Here is an 18965-nt window from a genome sequence, read left to right as displayed (position 1 = left end):
TAATTCTTTACAATATTTCTATTGGTAGATTACTAATTTTAATGAGTTTTATTGTATTACACAATGATTACTTAACAGCAAAAAATACCACAAAACAGAGCTTTTGATATTTATGGCTTATACGAAGTCATCAAGCTTTTCTCCATGGCCTGGTTTTTGGTCCACAAAATCTAAAAAAGGACATCAAAGATAAACTCCTATACAAACTGCCATGAAAATACAGATAGCGCTCTACAGACAAGTGTTCTTCACATAAATCATCACGCCCCAGGCAGCCTTCACACACAACGGCACGCACCATGCACACGCGTGGCTTACGCTGTGGCATGTGTGCTGGCTTTCCTGACCTCTCTGCAGGACATGCTGAAGCTCAGTGGCCTCGCTGCTGTGCAGGAAGATCTTAGCACATTATAAAGTGTGTAGCTAACGGGCAGATAAAGTAACAACCAAATGTGGGATTCAGTTCTTAACATGTGCGCTTAGAGTGGACAGCAAGATGTTCACATCAGCTGTGCACTTGCTTATAAAACTTCAAACACCAGAAATAAATCCCTATATGGACCATCATGAAAATGCCAGTAGAACTCTACTGCAGAAGTAAGCTTTGCCTCAACTGTCACACCCACGGCAGCCTTCACATGTGACAGCCGCGTGTTCCATGCACACGTCTGGCTTCCCCTCACAGCACGGGTGCTCTGCAGTCCTGTACACCCTCGTAGGGCACAGTCGGCATCCTCTTGCTTCCCTGATATCACTGCAGGTCTCTGAGAGGCTGTGCCTCCCAGTTCACCTCTCAGCCCACCTGTGTGCTCCACGGTTTTCCCCGAGGAGTTCCCTGGGCACAAACATTCTGTTTTTCCTTCGCTGTAAATGATCTCTTAAGCGCTCCGGGCCCTGTCCTCTAAGAAGATTTCTCTACGGTATTTCACACTTGTGATTTTCATCATGAACTATCTATGCCACGTGTTTAGGATCAAGTAACGCACAACCACTGGCCAGTGCTCGGTGTTTTGTGGACGTCACAGTTGCTGCCTAGCTCACCAACAGCATCTCCCTCGCCTTTGGCTTGGTTGTAGGAGGTCTCCGTCTCGGGCTTCCTTTTCTTCAGGGTCTCTCTGTCAGTATCCCTCATGGCAAGGTGCTGACGTCAGCAGCACCTGGTTATGTTTGCCATGCACTCTCTGAAATCCAAAGATTGTACTACACAATTCTCTTTTTTGAGATGGCGACACTTCAGTTGGAATTGCTGCTTTGTCCCTGTGTACAGTTCCCGTGCTGGTCAACCTGTGCTCTGTTAACAAACGGAACGATGACCTAATGTCAACTAGAACCCAGTAAACCAATCATCAAGTGTCGCACTCTGCTTAGTTACGGAGACGGGAGCAACAACTCTGACCACAGCATCATTCGGTAAGGACTCGGTGCTGAACTTCAGGCATGGTAAGTCTTCCTGTCTGCACGGGCGTTCATTCTTAGGCCGTGTTCTCACCCATTGCTTTGGCATAAATCTTCCGTCACCATGAGGATGGCAGTGCCTCCACGCCGTCCAGTGCCTGCACTAAACTTTCCCACCTACTTCTAACCCTGGATGGCTCTGTTTGGTTGCCTGGTCATTTTGCAACATTTTAGCTCATCAAATATGGACTCACCTTGCTTCCTTCATCATCTGAACCACGGCAGTCGGCGTGCCCCTTGGGGCCGTGTCAGAGGATTCTCCCTGCGTTTCACTGTCACAGGAACACGGCCAGTGTCAGTCATCACTGTCACCATCGTCCACCACACCGCTCTTCTGTTATGAAACCTTGTATTTTGCCCTAAGGAATCATCTTCACCCATGCATCAGTAATCTGATGATTCACTTGTGACCTCCTCCAAAATTTTCAAATCTGGTTTTCCTTGTGCCATTGTATGAAGTGGGCTACTTTTACCAAAAAAAAAAAATCAAAAGAAAACTTAAAAAAAAAAAAAAAACGAATCCTGGAGTGGCGTGGGTCTATGGGACCCTCTGTGATGCTCGGGTAAACACATGCAAAACCAGTTTTGGAGCTTAAAGGTGGGTCCAAATCCTGCTTTGACATGTTCGCAGGCATGCACACGAGTGGGAAAACACAGATTGTTCCCTATTCCGCAGGGAAAGGTACTGAGATGCACAGTGGCCACCATGACTGTGAGGCTAACGGACAAATTTGCAGTACAAGAGTAAGGAGTGGTCTGCTGGACCCAGGCGCATGCCCCAGGTAAGGACTGGGCTGCCTGACAGTGGCTGTGGCACCCACGGAGGGTGAGGAGAGCAGGACCCTAGAGGCTGCCGGGGAGAGAAGGGCCTGAATCTGTTGTGCTTAGTGGAAAACCCTGGCACTCCCAGCTGCAGGAGGTCCGAGCTGCAGGCTTGTCTCAGGGCAGCTGAACGCACAGCTGAATGCCGGGGGCATGGGCGAGTCCAGTCACCTCCCCTCCCCAGAGCTCTAAGGGTGTCAAGCTCTAAGAGTATCTGTGGGGTCAGATAAGTTCTAACCGCTCATCTTGGACCCCCTGGGGGCCCTCCTCTTTTTCTCCGAAGGCCCAAGTGTGCTCAGGGCTGGGGCCTGCCCGGGTCTCCTCCTGACCTCGCTCTCCCTGGGCCCTCATGCAGTCTGCCGCCCTTCTCTGCCCTCTCAGGATGCTGGGGCTGGAGAAGCCTGTCCCCGGATGCTGGAGCAGCCCAGGGCGTCCTGGGTACAGAGTCCCTGCAGCTTGTGGATAATGGTCCCCGGCCGTGCCCAGGTCCTTGTCCTGGTGGGCTGGGCTGAGGCCTCCGCTGGTGCCCGTGGGAGGTGACCGGACACTGCCACCGCATCCTCGGTGGAAGCCTGGTCATGGCCATCACTGGCCTTCTGGCCACCCGTGATCCTGGCCCCTGGGAGTGGACGGACTTACCTTCCCCTACACTCCGGTCCTACCTGAGACCCCAGTCCCAGGGTTCCCGCCGCGCCCCTCCCACTCCGGTTCCTCCCCGCCCCCCTTCCCAGCATCCCCTCCCCCGCCCCACCCAGGCTCCAGACCGGCACGCGACCCAGTCCTCCCTCCCTTCCCCTCCCCTCCTCTCCTACCCCTCCCCACCCCACCCCCTCCTCTCCCTTCCCCTCCCCTCCTTTCCTCCCCTCCCCTCCTCCTCCCTCCTCCCGTCCTGGTGGCGGCGGCGAAGGCCAAGACATGCGGCTCTTGTTCCTGGCCGTGCTGCGGGCGCACACGGGCAACGCCGTCACCGCCGAGCGCGTCCGGTAGGTGCGGGCCGAGCGCCCTGGACCGAGCATCCCGGGCCGGGCCAGGCGGGGCCGGGCGCGCAAACGGCCGGGGGCTCGGGCGGGTGCGGGCTGCGCGCGGGACCCCGGCGCTTGCGCTGTGCAGAGCCAGGCCCGGCGGAGGCATCCGAGCCCGGGGACGGGGACCGGGACCGAGCGGGGCCGAGGCGACCCCCGCGGCCGGCCAGGCCTGGCGGGGGCCCAGCGCGGAGACCCCGGCCGCGCCCCCTCATCCATCCCCGAGCGGCCGCGGTGCGCCCCCGCTGCGGGTACCTGTTTGTGCCCGGCCGAGGCGCGAGCCGGGTGCCAGGCCCGGAGGGGCGAACCGCCTTCCCCGGGCAGCGGAGCCCGCGCCCAGCGCCCAGCGCCCAGCGGCGGGGTGGGGTGCGCAGGTGCGCGGCCCGTTCCCCCCTCCCCGGTTCCCGGCTGCCGCTTGCTTCACGGCGTTTCCCAATGCGCTTCCCGCGGCCTGTTTCTTCATCGTGGCCGGGAGCCGGTGGGGCCCCTCCGCCGCGGTGCAGAGCTGGGGCTAGAAAATGCCGGGTTCCCCTGATGCTCAGGAGTCGGGGGGACCAGTAGGGGAGCACCAGCACATTCCTGACGCTTCCTGGACCAGTTTTAGTGAGGGTTTTTTGTTTGGCCCCGGGGCCTTTGAATTGAGCCGCATCCCCAGCCCTTTTTAAGACAGGATCTCACCGAGCCAATCAGTTGTCCAGGAGGGGCTCAGACTTGCGACTCTCCTGCCTCAGCCTCCCAGCATGCTGGGATTATGGATGTGCACCACCACACCCAGCTTCAGTCGGGCTTCTGTCTTCTGTGAGTGTATCCTGTGTCAAATTCATGCTGTGAGCGAAGCCTAGAAGCTCAGCTGGACAGGAGCTCACTGCAGTGGGTCGCAGAGGCCCGAGGGAAACAGAGGGGGTTGGTGCTGTTAAAACCGAGCAGGGAAGAGTGACCATGGGGCCGAGGGAGCCTCTGAGCTAAGACCCGAGGAGACTGCATTGGGGTGGGGGTCCACCCCACCCTGGTGAAGGCCAGGCCGCTGGACAACAGTGACCTTGGGCAGGTTGCTGAGAAGTGAGACCCACGCTGGGAGAGGGGCCGGGTCGGGTGAGGGTGGGACACCAGGAGGGCAGGCGGCGCCTCTGAACCTTCAGAAATATGCGCCTGCCTTTAACACCGGGCTCTGTAGGTGCAGAGGGGAGATGCCCACCCCTCCTCCATCGGATCAGACTGACAGGGACTCACTGAGGGGGAGGCACAGACTTATTACATGCAGGGGTGCAGGTGCACGGTGCTGTCGCCCCCTAACCATGTGGGCTTGCTCTCCACCTCATTGGCAGAGAGCAATGGCTGTCACAGGTGAAGGGCACCAGAGAAGCACGAGGCCAGGGGCAGGGGCAGAGTGGAGGACGGGGTGAGTGATTCTCCAGGGCCATCGGGTGGAGCGGAATAGGATCCCCGGGGTACGGCAGAGTCTGCCCTGCTGGGAGCCCGGCTGCACACTCGGCAGGTCAGAGGCTGCTCTCGCTGTGCTGGGCAGGCAAGGTCCAGCGGGTGAGACGGGGCAGGTGGAAAGCCTCTCCTGGCATCTGCCGCACTGCGTTCCACGACACAACTGGCCCCGGACATGCTGGGAGCTGCGGCCCCGGCCCTCTAGATCCTGGCTCAGATTCTCTGTCCATGTCCTCCAAGCACTGTGCCCAATCCCGCCCCGGGGCCATGCCTCACCCTGTCCCGCTGCAGAGGTGACCTGGAAAGGAGCTTGGCTGTGGTCTGTCCGTCACCCCCTCCCTCCACCCCTCCCTTCCCATAACAGGTGTGCAGCACACCTGGCCTCGAGGCTGCCCAGGGAGGAGGCCGGTCCGCGTCACGCAGGGAGGATCGCCTGGCTCCCAGGCCTGGTTCTTTGCTTTAGGGCGGAACACTAAGCCGCAGAAAGGTTGACATCTGTGTGTGTGTCTGTTCAGGACTGGGTTTTCTCTGCCCTCACCCCAGGGAGGGTTGCTGGGAGAAGGGAGGGAAAAGGAGACAGTGTGGATGGACCCTGTCTGTCCAGGAAGCTTGGGTTCCCCACCAGGCCACTGGAGGTAAAAGGGGAGGGGCAGGAGGTTCCCATGGTGATAGAACTCCCCCCAGCCAATCAGCAGGCAGCAGTGAGACCTGGAAGAAGTCCCTGAATGGTCTCTGCGCAGACTATGGCCACTTTCCAGTGACCCTGTGGAGTAGGACAAGGAGCTCTTCAGTGAGACCAGAGTTCCCCTCAGCCTAGTCGAACAGAGTAACCACGTTAGGTGAGATTGGATTGAGCCTGGATGGTTCCACCCTTACACATGCGAGTTTGCATTGCGTATTAACACTACTCCCAGGCACGGTGATGAACACCTGTGTCCCAGAGATTCTGGAGGCTGAGGCAGGAGGGTCACTTGACCACAGGCCCCCAGGGCTGTCCTGTCAGCAGAGTAAGACTGTGTGCCTTAAGGTGTATGCTTTTAAAGACTTACCAACATGGTACATAAGTGGTGGTACTCAATCGCGATGGCTTTATTGAAATCAGAAGCACAGGGAGGCCCGGGAGCATTAGGTGGGGGCCCACCCGGGGCTGAGGTCAGGGCAGGCCTCTGGGGGCTTAGCGCTGCATCTGCAGCCAGGCACAGAGACCCTGCTCTCACCGTCCCACGGGGTGGCTCTGAGTGTGAAGCGCGCTGGCACATTTACCATGTTTCCCACCCATGTCTGGGATGTAGGGGACACTCAGTGAATGTGGGGTGCTAACGGGAAATGTGACCCTTGGTTGTGGGGGACATGGGGTGTCTGTGTCCATGGGTGGGCAGTGGGTGGGAGTGGGCAGAGGAACTGTGCTGGGGGAGGGACCCCGTCTGCCCCTCAGGGACAGCCTTGGTTGTCACCATTGGTGCTGGAGCTGCCAGCACCCTCCCGTGCCCAGCACGGCCTCTGCAGACAGGGCCTCCTGTCCAAGCCACGCGGAGGCTGATCCTTCACGGCCCATCCAAAGTGTCACAGCCTCCACCTCTGTGACAAAAGATGCTTACCAGGAGCAGGGCAGGTGTGCTTTCCTATCCGACTGAGGGCCTGCAGCCTGGGCCTCAGGTGAACTGTCCATTTTCACAGGGGCTCCCCACAACAGGCCCAGTCTTGCAAAAACACAACTGGAAAGGGGCGGGGCCTCATGACACCAGGTGGCGCAGGGGGAGGGGACCAGGCCCATCCTGCAGGGTTCCTTCCCCCAGGTTCCCCCAGGGCTGGGAGTCTTTGGTCCTCTAACCCCAGGGCACAGGTGAGAGAGTTACTCATGGCTCCCAGCGGGACACAGAGGGAGGGGAGATCTGAGTTTTAGGGTTCTGGCTGGCTTTGGGGAAAAGAAGATTCTGGTTCCTATGACCTAGAAGACGAATTCTAGTTTCTGGTTTGTGGATCCTGGAGGCGAGGAGAAGATCAGGGAGAAAGTTTGCTTCTGAAGCTTCATGCTGCGGTGTGCTCTGCCTGAACCCCAACATCCAATCTCCAGAGTATGGGAAGGCCTAGGTTAGGTGAGGCAACCAGGGACAAGCACACACTCACCCTCCCCTACATGTACACTCGGTGTGCACATACGCTGACACACATGTGTGCACACACACACAGTACAGCTGGAGGGTGGGGACGGCCAGGCCTTCATGCCTGGTGTTCGGGGAAGCAGAATGAGCAGGCCTCGGGCTGAACCAGGCTGTGAGGTCTGGGCCTAGGTGGGGTCACAGCATTTTAGGGGGTGGCGTTGATGGAGCAGAATGCATTGTGGGTAACGAGTCCCTGTTAGGAGGTCTGGGTGACCCGAGTTGTGGAGCAAGCGTATGGGTTCCCCAATAGTCAGAGCCTCGGCAAGCAGGTACTTCTGTCTTCAGTGCGTCACTGGACCCCTCCTCTCCTCTCCAGAAGGTCACCAAGCCCAAGAGTGTTAGGATCCTGCACCCCGGAACTGGGTCATTAGTTCAAGGCATCTCAAAATAATCAGGGGTTTCTTTTTTTTTTTTTTTTTTTTTTTTGGTCTTTTACGTTTTTATCGGTACCAGGGATCGAACTCACGACTGGCTGCTTGCAAGGCAGGCGCTTATGCCGCTGAGCTAAATCCCCAGCCCCTAATCAGGGGTTTCTAAGAAATGGGGTCTGCTGGGAAGATGACAAGGGCCTTGGACCAGATTCGGTGGCCTTGTGTCTGCCCCTCTGTGGCCTTGCGTCCACCCCTGTGTGGTGCCCCTGTGTTCTGGCCTAGCTCACTGGCGTGAGGGCCATGGAGCTCTGCCTGAAGCCTGCAGGATGGGCTGTGAGCTCTTCTGGGAGCTAAAGTCAGCTTGAGGATTACGTTAACAAGGGGTCTCCACCCCCTGCAGCCCTCTTCCCTGGGCTGGAAGCACTTACTGGGGAACCTGTCAGTCCCGCTGAGCCGAGCTCATTGATGCAGACCCCAAGGTCAGAAATGAAAGTGAAGTAAAGAATTAAAATATACTCTGGTGCATTAAAAAGTAGCAAAAGAAACCCAAAGAGCGACTTCATTCCACCTAGGAGAGAGGCCTCGCAGGAGGGGAGGTGTCGCCATGGCCACCTAGCCTCCTTGGAGCAGGAAGTGGCAACCCACCATTTCAGGGTGCAGTGCTCAAGTGTGGGAGGCTGGTCCTCAGGTGCCTGAAATCGTCTTCTAAGCCAAGTGAGACCAGGACTGTCCCCGGTCACTTACGGCTGTCACCGACTTTGTCACTGGCCCACCAGCCTAACAAGCACTCTTTACTCTGTCCATTTCCAGAAAGGGTTTCCTGAGCCCTCTTCTAAATCAAAAAACCATCAGATGTTCACTCAGTGACTGAGCTCCACACCCAGTACATGGTCCCTGGATCAGCTCAGAGTGCCGGGCAGTGCCAAGGACGCAGGCTCCCTCGGGTTACAGGCAGGAGCCAGGGTGGGAAGTTGCCCTGGGGATTCTCTACTTACTGGTTTGTTTTTATTAGTACACAACGATTACAGTCACTGTATGATAGATGGCTAGGCTTGGCAGAGGCTAAGCTAGGTAGAAATATTCCAGACAGCCAGACGGGGCTGACCCTCGAGGAAGCCAGTGTGGAAGATGGGGGCATGTTACCACGTGGAGAGCAGCCGTGGAAGGCCGGGCCTCAGGACAAAGATGGAACGACTCCCCCTCCGTGCTTCCCCCGGGACGATCAGTAATGACCGATGTTCCACGCAGGCATCGGTCCCCTGGTGGGGGACCAGGACCTCCCGACACGTCCCTTCAGGAAGGCGCTGGTTCCTTTCTTCACACCTGCTATGTGACCTGCGTCCCCACTGGATCCAAATCACCTGCGGACTGTACTCAGAATCTTACTGGCCCATCACAGCTGTGGCCCACCTCGTCCCACCCCGAGATCTTGCTCTGCTCACTTCCTGTGAAAAGTGGGCTCCTGTGCAGCCGACTGCCGGGTCCCCTCCTATGTCTGCCCCAAACTTTCCTATTCCTACACCGCACTGTCCCTCGGAATTCACTCTTCGATTTTGGGGAACCTGAACTCAGTGTACTGGACGTCCCGCAGGCTGGGAGTCACAGTGTCCCCTTATATCCTTTAGAGGTCTGGCGTGATCCCTGTGGCAGTTGTGGGGAGTTGTTCCGCGATACAGCACATCTTCATGCCTTTTATTCCCCGTTTCCTTCCCTCCCCACATGTCTAGATATCTTTCCAATTTGCAAAACACCTATGAGCCAGGCCAGCACTTGCTGTTCCTAGGTCTGAGGAAGGCCGTGCCCTCTGGACTGGGCCGAGATCCCAGAGTCCTTTCCTTCTGGGTCCCTCTCCAGGCGGTGATGTTGGGCAGCTCTTCTGTGTTTGCCCTTGGGATTACTGCAGACCTCTGCCTCGCAGGGTGGGTGGACTTTGTGCCCTGGGTGGTGACGGTGCTCTCCCTGCTGAGTGTGGTTGTCACTGGGAGAGGTGTGCCAGCAGGAGAGAGGGGTGTGCCAGCCTGTGCACTGCCATGGGAAGCACTTTAGACTTGGGGCAGGACTCTGCCTTTTTGGCTGGGCTTTGGGTGAGGGCACACAGAGCCCTCAGGAAAGACCATACCTGTCCTGGGTTTTCGTTAGAGGAATTGGGGGACAGTGGCTTCCAATGGTGCGGGCCTGAGGCCTGACCAAATGCTGCTGGGCATCGGTTCACGTTTGCACTTGGCAAGCGTCTGCTAAGCACTTACCTCCTGGGCAAAGCGGGGCCGAGTGCAGGGTGCAGCCCTCTGGAAGGTGCCACACTTCCTACACGGCCGATGGACAGTGCAGGGCCCCATGGGTCACCGCGGTGTCCACCCTGTGACAGGGAAGTGCGGGTGGGCGAAGGCACCTCAGAGGGGACAGCCCTGGTCCAAGGTCTTGTAAGGCTCCCAAGAAGGAGCCGTGTCTCTCCCATACAGTTTCTTTTCCGTGTTTCTATTTGTTTTTAATTCTTTATCTTTTTGAGACAGGGTCTCGCCATGCAGTTGAGGCCGGTCTTGAGCTCTCTTTGCAGCCCAGGCTGGTCTTGAACTCGTAGTGTTTCTCCCACCTCAGCCTCCTGAGTGCTGGGATTGCAGCCTTGTACCCCCACATCCGGCTTCTTTTTTCCTTTCTTTTCTTTTTCTTTTTCTTTTTTCTTTTCTTTTTTTTTTTTTTTTTTGTCTTTTTCCTTTTTATCGGTACCGGGGATCGAACTCACGACTGCCTGCTTGCAAGGCAGGCGCTTATGCCGCTGAGCTAAATCCCTAGCCCCTCAGCTTCTTTTTTCTATGTTTTAAACAGATGCAGCACCCACAGAATTCACCCTTTGAAAGTGCACAGCTCGGTGGGTTTCAGTGTGGCTCTGACCCGCGGTTTGGAGTTCTCCCATCACCTCTGAAGTCCCTAACCCTAACCCTAACCCTGTCCAGCCCCTGGCAGTCGCTGCTCCAGGTCTGTCCTGTAACCAGAATTGCACAGCACAGGTCCTGTCTGAGGCCCCTGTGAAGTGCATCAGAAGGTCACTATCTGGCCTGGGAAGGTTCGTGATCCTGCGGTCACACACTGTCCTCCACGGAGGGGTCATGGGTACTTGGGTCGCCTCGCCGCCTGGCTGCTCTGGGTGGTGCTGTGTGAGCCTTCCTGCCTGGGAAGCAAATGGGGAGCTGCTGCAGCAGGAGGGGATGGGGAGGGCATTTGCAGCGCTGGGACCGGGTGCAGACCTGAGGTGGGGTGGGGAGGAGTGCGGGGTGCAGCAGAGGGCGGGCTGCAGGGCTGTGAGAGCGGGGCCTGGGCAGTGCTGCTGAAAGCTGTCCCCACCTGGTCCAGGTCCTGTGTGTACAGCCAGGAGCGAGTGGAGCTCGGAGGATGAGGGACAGAGGAGAGAAGTGGGCGTAGACTGGAGATGGTTTAGGGGGGCCTTGGGGATGGGAGGGAGGGACGAGCATGCACGGGGTCACTTGCTGGACAAGATGGCTGGACAATGCCCACACGATGCTGAGTCAGGGGGAGGGGGTGGGCATCTGGGAGGGAGGAACACTGCATGGTGACGCAGGCAGGCCCCTCATTGGCCTGCTCTGAAAGAAGAGATGGGGCCTGGAGGCAGATAGCGGGAGGACCAGAAGGCCGAGGTGACCCCACTGGGCGGGACTGGCACTGTCACAGTCCACCAGTGGGACTGTCCAGTCTGGAGCTGCGAGGGGCAGCATGGTTGGAGGCCAGAAGTCAGTGACTGCCTTGACCTTGTTCTAAGGCCAAAGGCTGCAGAGGGGGGCTTGGCAAGTCCTTTCTGTCTGTCTCCCCGCTTCCGTGCATTGCTCTGGCAATCGAGCCCAGGGTCCCTCTGCGAGCTAAGTCCCTGCTCCACCGTGGAGCTGCTCCCCGTCATCCCGAAGCCTGTCCAGCAGAGCGATTTTCTCTGACCTCGGGCCAGGAGCTGAGCGGTCTCTAACTCTCATGGTGAACCACCAGCCACCAGGCCTCTGAGGGCGTCTGCTCCCCACAGGAAGCAGTGCAGGGAAGCAGATGGCTCAGCTTTGGCATGCTCTGTCTCCCATGTAGCGTACCCAAACCCTGATAGTTTCAGTCCAGTTGAAGTCAAGTCTGAATACATCTCACACACACAGTTTGTAAATGCACCTATCGATCATCCTCGTGCACCACAACAAGCTGAGTGTATGCACATGTGTGCACCACACTGAACACCTCTATTTGGACATCACCGTAAATCGTCTGACTTGGGGTGACCTAGGTCCCCCACTGCTGCCCACTGGCTTCCTGAGACCCTGCCAGCAGCTGCTTTGCACGCTGGAGCATTGAATTTTAAAGACTTCACCTGTCATCTCTTGCATGTTGGAGTCCCAGTAAGCCCCACACACAAGCTTTACAGGTCACACAGGATGTTCACACAGGTGACACCCCTGGTGACGGGCACAGGTCACTGTCATCTCACTCAATGCACAGAAAGGCATGGCCCAGGGGGGAGCTTCTCACCAGGACACCCTGCAGCGCCTGCGTGCAGGACTGTCACCTTCGAGTTCTGGGCTGTGTACGGGAAGGTCCTCAAGCACCCCCATGACTGGCAGCTGCTCTCCCTCTGCAGAGAGACCGTCGTGCTTTTTCTCAGGGGCTGCAGGTGGGGCGCAGACACCCCGGCAGGCACTGGAGAAGCACCCAGCCTGTCAGGAGGCATCAGCAGAGGGTGACCCCGAGGACTATCACACTGCTGTCCCCCATCTCAGGGTCCTGAAGGGCACAGACTGAGGCATGGACTGCAGTCACCTGCCCTGTTTAATGTGGTCTTGATTCATAGTTTTAAACCGAGACCTTGTAGTTTATGAAAATTCTGCAAAGCTACCCAGAGACAACCGGGTGCCTGTAGACAGGGCAGAGGACAGCAGGGGGCGGGCGGGAGAGGCAGCGTGGGTGCCACCGCATCTCAGGTCAGGCTGTGCGCGTGGATTCTCCTCCTGCTGGGACTGGCCGGCCAGTTAGCAAGGTCTGGTTTATTTTGAGATGCTTTGTGGCTGCTTTGCAGGTTTCCGTGCTGAGTTACTAATCCACAGAGGTTAGAGCCGTTTAGGGGTGTTACAAGTTGACTGCCCAGGAGGGAAGAATCTTAGTCCTTGGTGAATTAAGATTAAAATGTTTTATTTACAATACTCATGAGCTCGTTAGCGACAAATTCTGCTTTAACAGGTTTAACGGCTGCTGTGCTTGGCATCATCTTCCCGTGCGGCCGGTGCCGACTCTGCAGAAGCCCCTGATCCCGTCCAGGACAGGGCTTTCCAGCAGAACGCAGGCCTCTGGCATTTATCGGTGCCCTTACGGGGCTTCTCCTTCCTGGGCACTGTGAGAAGGTGGAAGGCCAGTTACTCACCTGTGCTCAGAAGCGTGGAGAATCCGCGGGTTGCTGATGTGATTTTTAGGCCATCGGGAGCGTGGACTGGGCCCACTGGCCTTTCCTGCCCTGCTGCAGGGGGAGAGGCATTTCTGAAAGACACCGAATGTGTCAGGAGGGACCAGGACACTGACCAGCAGTACCCAGATAGGACTCAGCCAGGAAAGTGCTGAGATCGACATGCATGTCAGTATGCTTCCGAGACAGAAGCCAACCTCGATCCTGAGACCTGGATTTTGCATTTGCACAGTGCTGTGTGGATACGGTATCTAACTGACATTCTAAAACGAAGCAGAAAGAAGCAGTGTCATTCACAAGTTAGTACGGGGGAGCACCCACCACGTGCCCCTACACAGACGCCAGCTGGAGGGCTCAAACCTGATATATATTATTCCTCTGTGGCTGTCCCCATACAAGTAACTTGGTTGTGTTGTGATCTGGACTAACTTGCTCTTTGTGAAATACTGGAGGCCGGACAACTCTGTAAATTAAAACAGCGCTTTAATTCTCCCTTGTGAGAGTCCAAAGTTGAGGGCCTACACTGGGAGGAAAACTTGCTGGTAAAGTCCCAAGGTGGTGCAGGACATCACGTGGACAAGAGACAGGTTGGAGGTGTGTGTGTGTGTGTGTGTGTGTGTGTCTGGGTGTCTGCGTGTGTGCACGCATGTGTATTCCAGTGTCCCTCTTCTCAGTCACCAGCCAGCACTCCATCTGGAGCTCCACCTCGGGGACACTGTCTGACCCTCACCACCTCAAAGGCTGCCCTTCCAACACCGCGGGTTCAGTGCCCACCTCTTACTGCCTCATGGGTCAGACTGTGTCCAGCTCCCAAACCGTGGGTGGCCTGTTCAAAGCCTTGCACGACTATAGGGCTTACAGACCCAGAAGGGCTCCTCACTCCTCTTCCCTCGCCTCCACACCCCCCTCTTTTGTCTAGCCTCGCTCTTGTGATGTTGTGCAGTCTCGTTCCTAAATACAAGGCAGCTGGTTCATCTGGTAGCTTGCTGAGGAAGTAACAGTTTCTTTGCCAGGGGAAAAATGGATATTGGGCTTGAATTTCATGCTGTTGTGTTGTCTGGGTGATGTGATGGAAAGTGTGCCTCATTATCACCTGGTGACCAGGTTTGTAGCCCAAGCCGCAGTGGGTGATCCCCAGTCACATGGTGGCGGCACAGTGGGATGAGACGGCGACAGGCCCAGCACAACAGAGAGGTGGAGAGGACACTCAGAGGTACAGGTGCGGGGCATGCTGGGCCCGCTGTCCAGCGGGGGTGGGAAGGGTGGAGCCACAGGTGACATCAGTGGGAAAGGCTGGTTCTGTGTATACACAGACATCCACATGCATACGCACACACCTCAATCCTGAAAATGAGCCACACACTTGGTAAATCACATACAGAGGACTAAAGGAGTGAGGTGCAAAGACAGCCTCCCTCCCACCCAGTCACCCACAGATACTCCACACATGTACACTGTATCTACACAAATAGTCTATGCACACACGTTGTATCCACACAATACCTTGTCCACAGGTATCTAAGGAATACCCTGTGCACACACATTGTTATCTAATAAGTACTGTGCACATAATGAATACTCTTATGTACACACAGTTGTATCTATCAAACACCCTGTGCACACACATTGTATGTAATGAGTACCCTGTGCAGACACATTGTATCTGTTTGTGCACATACATTGTATCTAATGATACCCTGTGGAGACACATTGTATCTAACTAGTACTGGTATACACATTGTATCTAATGTATACTCTATGTAGTATGTTGTATCTAACAAGTACTCCATGCACACACATTGTATCTAATGACTACTATGCACACATAATGAATACTCTATGTACACACATTGTATCTAACGAGTGCGTACACACTGTATCTAATGAATACTCTACACACATTGTATCAACATGAAGCCCTGTGTATCCTGTCATCATGTAACAGTGTATCTCTGAGCCAGCCTGAGTACTCACTCTATCACAGTGACTCTTTCAGTGGTAGAAGTGACGCAGCTGGTGTGGCGGATGCCCCGCAGGGTGACTTTTGCTCTTTTTGCTTTCAGAGCTGTGGCACGGGACCTGTGTGCCATGTGTGTATTCCTAGATGTGGGGTTATTTAGTCAGAGGGTCTGTGCATTTTGTTACTTAGCTGTAATTTTAGGTATGTATTTATTGTGGAACTATTGATTAAGCCTATGGCCTTTACAATGAGCCACTCTCTCTCTCTCTCTCTCTCTCTCTCTCTCTCTCTCTCTCTCTCTCTCTCTCTCTCTTTCTTATCTTAAGACAGGGTCTCACTAAGTCATTAAGCTGCCCAGGCTGGGCTCAGACTTCTCACATTCCTCCTGCATCGGCCTCCCAGGTGCTGGGGCACAGCTGTGCACCCCACACCTGGCCAGTTTGTGCATTTGAAGTTTCCAGTTGTTGCTGTCTTGCCCACCACATAGGCTACACCAATTATCATCTTATAAATAATGTGTGGGGGAGTCATTTCATGAAACCTTAAACAGACTTTTTAATTTTTATAGACGTTTTATTTAAAGAGGTGGCTGAAGTTGGACACAATTACCTTTATTTTAAAAGCCCAATAGCATTTCTTTCTGCAATTTTGTGCCTCTCTGTATTTTTTCAATTGGGTTGTGTTAGCTTTTTCTTACTAATTCATACAAGCTCTTTACATATTAAGCAAGCTCGCTTTTTATTTCCCTTCATGTGAGTTCTTCTTCCAACTTCTCATTTTTTAAAAAGTTTATTCCTGGCATTGATGCCATTCAGATGATTTTTTTTTTATCAGTACCAAGGGTTGAACTCATGACCACACACTTGCAAGGCAGGCGCTTATGCCACTGAGCTAAATCCCCAGCCCTTCATTCAGATGATTCTTTTAGCTGGGTGTGGTTGCGCACACCTGTAACTCCAGCATTCTGGAGGCTGAAGCTGAGGGTCACTGCAAGGTCGAGGTCAGCTGGGCTACCCAGGCCTTGTCTGGAAAAAATAGGAATAACTTTTTTTTTTCATCAAGCAGGTTTGTATTTTAGCTTTACAAATATATTACCAGATGCTGGGCCAAACTGGGGAGAAAGATACATATTTAAAAGAGGTGGTTTTGATGGTGGAGTATAGAATGAAAAGGCGAATGGTAAGATTCGAAGCCAGGATGCTAGGTGACTTCTGAAGTGTTTTCTAAGCAAGAGTAACAGAGTTTGGGGTTAAACTTGGGGCCCCTTCCATAGTGGGGGGGATGGGTGAAAGGACAGGAAGAATGGGGTCCTCAGTGGCATGTGCCTGTGCTGGAGGGTACCACAGCTGCACTGGCCTGCACCCCGATGGCTCGGGGCCAGCTCCACCCTGGCCTGATTGAGCTGGCAATGGTGACTCTCTCCGCCCCAAGCTTTCTTCCCAGGAAGGCCACTCCGCAAAGACGTGATGAGTGGAATAGAGGTGAAATGGTACTCACGGCAGCACTGAGCAGCCTGTTCGTGACCCCCGTCCTTTCCTGTCCCCTGTTGTTGGTACAGAGGCCACCTGGAGGCTGCAGGCCACCGCTGCATCCTGAGAGATGTGTCTGACCTTGCGAGCCCGGTGGACGTCGCAGACCTGCTGGAGGCCCAGCACTGTGAGGCAGCGCTGGCCCTGCACCTGTACAGGGCTGGCCGACTCCTGCAAGGTAACACCCGGCCGGCTGAGCCAGCAACTCGGTCCACCCACTCCCACGCCACTGGGTACCCCTTCACCTCCGAGCAGTGGCCCAGAGAGCAGGCTCTGTGGATTTTGTTTCCCTTTCTGTTGTTTGGAGGCAGGGTCTCCCTCCCTCCACATAGCTAAGGCTGGTCCTGAGCTCCAGGCGATCCTCCTGCCTCCTCAGCCTCCCGAGTGCTGGGATGACAGGTATCCACCACCATGTCCTCTTGGTGGTCTGCTTTTCTGCTGAGTGGTTTTGTAAAATGTGGTAACTTCCCATGCAGACCGGATGGGAACGGAAGCTGGGTTTGCTGTATGAATTTCCTGAATTTCTCCACTGTGTGCTTTTTGTTTCAAAGTCTGATTTTTCGAATTCCAACACCGAGTTCTTTACAAACAGGATGAGCCTGCATGAGAGGCTTTTATTCAGGGTGTTAGTTACTGAAGAAACCACTGAGTCCTCCAGTTTCACCAGTGGGCTAGTGGGAAATACCAAGATGAGAGCGCTCTGTGACTCATGAAGCCGAGGCCCCTTTGCAGGTGGTGAGCACCCCATTCTGGCCGCTTTTCTGTGGGGCAGAGCGATCGCGTCTACCTGCAGGTCAGGGGCTGCCATCGCAGAGCTGAGCCCCCAGCGAGTGCCCGGTGCTCAGGTTGGTCAGTGACTGACACCTGGGGCCTGGGCTCACCCTGGGGACCCTGAACCCCACTGTGGAAGCCCCGGCACCCTCCTCATTCCTGAGCCGTTCATAGCCCAAGAGCCGCCTGGCTTCCCTGGCACAGTGGCTTTCTGCAGGCATTCGTAGAGGGACGAGGGGCAGGTGTCCACGGCCTGGTGACATTTTGAGGGCTGACGAGTTGTCGTGGGTTGAGACCACCTGCAGTTATCACCGTGCTGGGACTGAGCTTCTGTCCCAGGCGTGGGAAGCTTCTGCAGCCCAGCTGCCGCCTGGCTAAGGGATGCTGTGTCCCTGCCCCCTGTGCGGGGGAGGTTGAGCCCCTCTGTCCATTTCCTTCACATCCGGGCACCTGCCACAGTGTGTCCTTCTCGATTTTGTGAGCTAACTTCTGTGCGTGCTCTGACATCCTCTGCATAGCGTGAGGCTCTGCAACCAGGTCCCCTTGTCCCCATGGTCTCATTCCTCCTCCCGACAGGTGACCACAGTGACCCCTGTCTCAGCGGTGTCCTCTAGTTGCCCTGCTTAGCGCCTAGGGCAGCACTCGGGCCATGCAGCAAGCAGCAGGGCTGCAGAGGGGCTGCTCGCCCACGGCTGGGGCAGGAGCCTTGGTCCCTCCCCGCCTGCCTCTGCAGGGCTCCAGCTCCCAGCGAGAAGAGTGCAGCGGGAGGGGACCACAATGCTGTGTCCCGCGTCCCAGCCACAGAGGTCCCCTGTGTGCATCCACAGTGTCCTGCTGGGCACTTGGTGCCAGGACAGCGCGTCAGGGACAGACAGGCCGGGGAGGAGGTGACGAGCATCCCGCAGGCTGCCCGCCTGGCCTGTCCACGCCCTGACAAGGCCTGCGTGGGGCAGCGGCAGAGGTCAGCATCTTGCTTGCTCCCCTCTGCCCCTGCCCACCCCTCCCATCGCTGTCCTTGGGGAGCCCCATCCCTTGGGTCCTGCCGTGGGGAGACGTTTATCGTCTTGGGGTTTCCCCACATCGGTCACTGTGGTGAACACCTTCCACAGCCCTCTCAGTGCCAGGCAGGAGGAGGAGAGCCGCTGGCATGTTTTGTGACCCAGCCAGAGCCATCCAGACTCCGTGTCTTTTGGGAGCCAGGACAATGCTTTTGGAAGTTTATGCCAGGGAAGTTCTGTTCTGAGAACAAGCAGCGGGTTCCTAGTTCCCTTGTAAGTGTGGGATCCCCTTGTAAGTGGGGTTCACCCCGATGTGAGTGAAGGGGGAGGGTAACCTCGCTTCCAGAGCCCTGTAATCCGTCTCCTTCCCCCAGCCAGCGTCTGTCGCTGAGGGTGTAAACGTTCGTGGTCACAAGGTTCCTCCGAGTGTGGGCTTCTACTGCCCGTGAGATGGTGTCCTCTGTGAGACCGTGTCACTCTTGTCTTTGAAAACACTTTATGAGGCCAGGCATGGTGGCACACGCCTGTAACCCTGCCCTCGGGAGGCTGAGGCAGGAGGACTACCATGAATTCCAGGCCAACCTCGGCTACTCAGGGAGCTCAAGGGCAGCCTGAACTGCACAGTGAGGCCCTGTTTCAAAGAAAGAAAAGGTCTCACATGTACGCACGGCCTGTGGTTTGTTCCTCCGTGGGGGTGCTGTTTCTACACACACCTCCGCTCCCCAGATCACCGAGCCACCTCTGCCTTGTGCTTTTTGTGAGTGGCTGAGTGGTGCAGGTGGAGGTCCCTTTACTGAAACGCTTGGGGCCCGAAGAGACTTTGACTCTGGACCTTTTCTGATTTCAGTGTTCCTGCGCGCACGCCGTGAAGGCCTTGGGGCTGGGTCCCAGGTCTGAATACCAAATCCCCTTGAGCCGCTCCGGGCACGCCCTGCCAGGGTCTGCAGTGTTCTCGGTGCGCCCCCCGATGCCAGGCATCTGTCCTGTGAGGTCAGGAGTGG

At 56.0% G+C, this 18965-nt stretch overlaps 1 protein-coding gene across 4 annotated transcripts in view; it reads left to right on the top strand.

The window, feature by feature from the left end:
* The first annotated feature begins 3111 nt into the window (after positions 1 to 3111).
* Glt1d1 (glycosyltransferase 1 domain containing 1) overlaps positions 3112 to 18965 on the top strand; it is a 73493-nt gene continuing 57639 nt past the window's right edge. For 3 of the 4 annotated variants that reach the window (XM_063225475.1, XM_063225474.1, XM_004999492.4), the window contains exons 1-2: positions 3112 to 3260; positions 16225 to 16373. In XM_063225475.1, coding sequence (XP_063081545.1) covers positions 3193 to 3260; positions 16225 to 16373 — 217 coding nt within the window. In that variant the 5' untranslated portion in view covers positions 3112 to 3192. The remainder of the gene's footprint in view (positions 3261 to 16224; positions 16374 to 18965) is intronic. The other variant, XM_063225476.1, reaches the window with a different exon arrangement.

The sequence above is a fragment of the Cavia porcellus genome, unplaced genomic scaffold (assembly GCF_034190915.1).
Source record: "Cavia porcellus strain 051 isolate PalLab524CR breed Dunkin Hartley unplaced genomic scaffold, mCavPor4.1 scaffold_16, whole genome shotgun sequence".
Taxonomy (NCBI): domain Eukaryota; kingdom Metazoa; phylum Chordata; class Mammalia; order Rodentia; family Caviidae; genus Cavia; species Cavia porcellus.
The sequence above is the reverse complement of the archived record's forward strand: the minus strand, read 5'-3'. Positions and strand labels throughout refer to the sequence as shown.